At 40.2% G+C, this 5874-nt stretch overlaps 1 protein-coding gene across 1 annotated transcript; it reads right to left on the reverse strand.

The window, feature by feature from the left end:
- Positions 1 to 2049: 2049 nt before the first annotated feature.
- On the reverse strand, positions 2050 to 2979 carry LOC117876291 (olfactory receptor 4S2-like). Its single transcript, XM_034768305.1, has one exon. It carries the CDS (start codon positions 2977 to 2979, stop codon positions 2050 to 2052), a length of 930 nt encoding a protein of 309 aa, XP_034624196.1.
- Positions 2980 to 5874: the final 2895 nt, after the last annotated feature.

Here is a 5874-nt window from a genome sequence, read left to right on the forward strand (position 1 = left end):
AGAGAGACCCATATTGCACAACCATCTGTGGGCAGCTTAATTAAAATGTACTACCCTGACATGACATAAATTGCATTGTACTTAAATGCAAAGCTAGATGGTTCTGAATTCTGCATACTACCCCTAAAATGCAATAAGCTTGGTTTCTTCCTCACTCATAATGCTAATTGTTTGCAAAGGGACATAACAAAAAAAGGACACATGAGACGCTCAAAAGGATTCACACAGTTTTATATATATATACATTTGCATTTAACAGATCCTCATAGAGAGCACATGCCTACATGTTCATGAGAACATAATGCAAAATTATTACTATTAGTAGTATTGCAGCATTGCCTAGTGGCCTCAACTGAAACTGGGACTCCATGTGCTTGGTGCTGTACAAACATAGTAAAAGACAGTCCCTGCCCTGAAGAGTTTACAGTCCAAAATGGCAAAATGTGGGAGGGAAGCAGAGGTCCAGAGAAAGGAAGTGACTGACCCAAATTCAGAATGTAACAGAACCAAGACTAGTACCCCGTCACTTCAGAGCCGCAGTCAGGGCTATCACTGGGTCATACTGTTCCAGTGCTACTGGGACTACAATAATGATCATAAATAATCTAGCTGAAATTAGGTATAAAATTGAACAAAGAACTGGAAAAGTTTCCACTTTTCACTGAGCCTTAAATGTTGCAAGCATTCACATCAAAGTAGAATGGCAATATGTAGCCTGATTTAGGGTGTACTAATAATATTAATTTAAGTCATCAATTTAATTCTATTTCAATTTGATTAATGTTATTATTAATAATTGATTAGTAATATTAATCAGTATGGGTCTTAGGCTCGCCAATCTGTTTGATCAGAAGATAAAAGTTCTTGTCCCAAATCAGGCTCCACACAATTTACAAAGGACCCTCGGGGGTATGAAAGGAAGCACATAGATATAACTGTAAAGACTTTTATTAACATCAATGAACTAGTAAGTAAATGGTAAAATAATCAGAGTTACAAAGTTACAATTGCATTACTGCTATTCAAAAGATAGTATTATAGGCTACGAAGCTTTGGTTAATATACTCACACCCTTCCTTGATAACCTGGTGGTAAGAGACACAGGACCAGCCTTGCGGTTCGGGTTTCTCAATTCTCGAGTGAGAGATGCAGTGCTTAGAAGAAACTAATGCTCAGAGCTGTCAAAACTAACTTAGTGTTTACTTGACTAACTTAAACTTAAACATAAAACCTAATAAACAAACTAAGAATAAAAGTTTAAGGAAACCAGATTTAGCCTAGTTCCCTTGAAACTTAGAAAATTAAGAAGAACAAGTACAGCCTACTAACAGTAGTAGTTGTAGTAGAGAGATAGAATAGAATAGAAGCGGAATAGGAATAGAGATAGACTAGAAATAGAATACTTTAGTGAGGTGCGTCACCTCTTTTATCCTTCCTCCTATGCCCAAATTTCATTCCTCACCCACAAAATGTTAAGGTACACTTACTCCATAGGCTAGTATGTAGGTGTGTATGGATGACGTACCTACACACACATATTATTTCTGTTCTTTAGTCATTTCAGTTCTTTCCTTGTGGTGTACCTGTTAAGTCTGTGGGTACAAATTGAAAAAACGCCTATGTCATTCTCCATTGTCCATTGGTCCAGATAAAAGGTCTTAGCTATTTAGGTAACAAGATATAGGTCAACTTTGCTTTCTGGGTAAAAGGTCTTAATACGGATATGCTAACTTTGCCTTAGCTTAACATACAGGATATGGCCTGTAGGTCTCTTGTATTACAGCCAAACTTACTTAAATATAAATCTATAACCCTAGTACAATAAACCAAATACTTAAACTATAAGAAAAATAATACATATATATATATAGATAGATATATAAGCAAGCAGGTTAATCCTATAGGCTACACATAGCAGGATTCAGAGAAAATCATTGGGAATTTTCACAGAAAAACTGAACACCTGTGATATTAATATCTCTTTTATCTAAAATTTCTGCTGAATAGCATTACTTGGCAGAACTACCATCATTCCACACATCACATTTTTCATTTCACCCCTAAAGTCACTTTTCTGCTCCCTAATTTTCTCATGGCATTTTTCACCTCCTTATTGCGCAGGGTGTAGATCAAGGGATTCAGCACCGGAGTGATAATAGTGTAGAACACGGTGACCATCTTATCCTCCGAGAAGGTGATGGAAGGTCTTAAATACATGAAGATACATGGCCCGAAAAATATAATCACTACAGCAATATGGGAGGCACAGGTGGAAAGAGCTTTGCGACGACCTTCGGAGGAGCGAGTTCTCAAGGAGACTAAGATGATGACATAGGATACAACCAGCACAACAAAACAGGTCAGAGAAATCATCCCGGTATTGGCAATGACCATGACGCCAACAAAGTAAGTGTCAGTGCAGGTCAGTTTCAGCAAAGGGTGCACATCGCAGAAATAGTGGTCAATCTCGTTGGGCCCACAGAAGGGTAACTGGATGGTCAGGAGAGTCTGAACGATGGAATGCACAAAGCCACCCACCCATGAAGCCATCACAAGTGAGCCACAAACACACCCAGTCATTATGGTTGTGTAATGGAGGGGTTTGCAGATTGCAATGTAACGATCGTACGCCATCACTGTGAGGAGGAAGATTTCAGTGCACCCAAAGAAATGGACCACAAACAGCTGTGCTATGCAGCCATCAAAGGAGATGGTTTTCCTCTCCACAAAAAAGTCTGCAATCAGTTTTGGGGCTGTGACAGAGGAAAGGCACATGTCTACAAAGGACAGATAGCTGAGGAAGAAATACATGGGAGACTTCAGATACTGGCTGCTTTTTACAGTGACAATAATGAGAAGATTTCCCAGCACAGTCGCGATATAGAGGAGTACAAAGAACACAAAACACACTGGCTGTAACATCTCATTGTGGCAAAGTCCCAAAAGGATGAATTCAGTCACATTCTGCGTGGGGTCCATGTACTCAGTTTAAATAATGGGTATATAGAATACCGCTAATCCACCTGCCGTGACACAAAACAAGGATAGGAATAATCAACAGATATTGACCGGTGACCAGGTGAATGTCAAGATGCATTGACTGAAGTGGTAGACTTTGTCCAAAAATAAAAAATGAGCAATATGTAACTCAAGGAACTAGAGAAATTGGCTTGAGTTACATATTGCCATGAACAGTATATACACCTCTACCCCGATATAACGCTGTCCTTGGGAGCCAAAAAATCTTACTGCGTTATAGGTGAAACCGCATTATCGCGAATTTGCTTTGATCCGCTGGAGTGCGCAGCCCCGCCCTCCCGGAGCGCTGCTTCACCGCGTTATATCCGAATTTGTGTTATATTGGGTCGCATTATATCGGGGTAGAGATGTACTCAAAATAATTAGAGTGGAAACCCTGAAGACGTTTCATTATATTCTTCCCCCATAGTGAATCATCAAAGACTTTAACTGTAAGTGAAAAATTTAACCTTAACTATGCTTTGTAATCAGCCCTTCCATGATACGCATTCTATTTTATTCTTATTGCATTGTTAAACACCCTTCAGAAATCCCATTTTTCAGCCAAGGATAACCACATCGCTTACCTTTGCATTTGGGCACATAAATGCTCAAAAATATTGATTTGTGCATGCAAACATGAAACTGAGTTACCTCGTTTAGTAACCAATGATTGAAAACTGGTCTCTGATTATTTTCATCACAAAATTATTTCACAAAATTTACATTTAGTTGAAAAGCCATTTTAATTGGAAAAAAATGATTTCAGTGGAGAATTTTGACCAGCTTTGCACAAAACCCTACTGAAACAAGAATTGAAACAGTAATTTATCAGCAGGACTCACAGATATACTTTAGATTACTTATGCTGCTCCAAAAACGCAAAGTAGCCATAAACACTGTTTGATTGACCGGTTAACTATGTCACCAGAGTGGTGGAAAGCAGCTGAAGCCTATTAGTGAACCTGACCCTATATGTGTTAGCATTTGATTTGAGGTGACTGAATTAAATTTTCTGTGTTCAAAAGGAAGTATTTATGAGTGGTCATAAACAGGAATGGATTAAATATGGTGTGGCGGGTGGTCATTGCTTATGGACTAGCATCTAATAAACCTATTTTATAGATTTCAAAACTAAAATTAAAATAACAAATAAAAATAATATGAAGATTTTTCAAGAGGGAAGTTTGTAATGAAGATTTTAGAGTCATTCATCGTACTTTAGGTGAATTAGTTGGAGACCGATTGATGGAGGGGGGAATTTAATTGGAGTGAGTCGGAATAAAGTGTTTTCTTTTTCTTTTACATTGGTAGAGCTAAGCAGGAAAAGAACAGCATAAAATACTCAACCTTGCTGGAAAACTCACATGGGTTGTATTTGCAGATCTCAAAACTTACCTGGATGGTGATGGGTTTTATTTCCCCTGCTTCTAACCTGCTCCCGTAGCAAAGGTGTTTGGCTCTGAACAACAGTAAGCAGTTGATGAGGGTGATTTACAAGATCATCAGTTACTCCCTACTATATAGATTTTCTGCTTTGTAAATTTCATCCTAACACCCATCTTTACAAGCCCTGTCTTAGGATGTCCTTTGCTGTCTGTCAAATCTGCGAAGACCAAATTAGCGAACTAGAGAAGTGGTTTGGTCAAGGCAGCCCCCAGGAATCTTTTCACATCAACCACTCTCCCAACTCACAAAGCCTCAGGTCTAAGACTATCTCCATCCCTCACTCTGCAAAATCTAAGACCCAACAAGATCTTTGGGGAAAACTGTCTCCCTCTTTGCTGTGAAGTCACAGCAGAAATTTTTAAAATAAATATGTAGTGGCAGTGCGTTAGTCTCTGGTTAATGAGCTCCCAGAGGCATTTCACGGCTTCTCCCCTGGAAATAGTTTTGAAGAAGCACTCCCCTATACAACTTTAAACATGTATGTGAAGCAAACTTCCAAAGCTCTGCTGAGAGTTAGTCCCTTTCATTGTTTTCAAACTCCATCTTTCAATGTGAACCCTCCCCGCCACCTCCTCATATTTTCACCAAGTGGTGGCCTTAGAGATCTTGCTATTATCCAGTTCCTTCTACTCGCGCCCCCTACATAACAAGAGGGCACAGGAAGTCAAGTGTCAAGTTCCTCATTTCACTCCTATGCTTAGAAAGGGGACCTCGAGAACTTGGGCAAAAGGCAACAAGCTCTGTGGACCTGCTGTGTGTGAACAGCCATTGGATCAGGCCTTAACCGAAGAGAACTCATGCCCAACAAAATCAATGGAAAATCGCCGGGTTGACTTCAGTGACTTTTGCATCACCCTTAATCACTGATATATGGGATTGAACAACGTTTGGATTTCTCTTCTACGTGATAATGTGACTCAACGGTGACAGGACCAGGGCTTGTGACAAGACTGGGGCAATGGGATTTCACTGCAGCGTCAGTTCTCAGAGACACTCTGGCTGCACAGGGTGATGGGAGTTCGGAGGAAATGCCTGGTGATGTGGCCACTGCTGCTTACGTTCCAGGATGTTATCTTGTATTCCGCCCTATGCTTAGTCTGGGGTGCCACGGCTGTGGAAAGCGTGGGAAGGCTAGCAGCATCACTGGTGCTGGGACCTCCCACCTCATATAGGCACTTGATACTATTCACAGTGAAAGTGTAGCCCACTAGTGAATGTGCGTCTCCGACCTTCCTACGTGCCAAAGTGCTGACGCTGTTGCTCTTTAATTCAAGCTCTACCAACTCCTGCCTTTACTTCCGGAGATCCCCAGTTAAATCCTTGGTGTGTTGGGTGTCACAGATGGAGGCTGCTACAAAAACAGTAGTGGGACCATGTAATCAAGGATATAAAATATGTTTGTACTTC

This window comes from Trachemys scripta, chromosome 4, assembly GCF_013100865.1.
Source record: "Trachemys scripta elegans isolate TJP31775 chromosome 4, CAS_Tse_1.0, whole genome shotgun sequence".
In the NCBI taxonomy this organism is placed as follows: Eukaryota; Metazoa; Chordata; order Testudines; family Emydidae; genus Trachemys; species Trachemys scripta.

What these genes read in the sequence shown, in the direction of transcription:
- LOC117876291 (XM_034768305.1), bottom strand. Translation starts at nt 2,979, where the DNA reads ATGGACCCCACGCAGAATGTGACTGAATTCATCCTTTTGGGACTTTGC.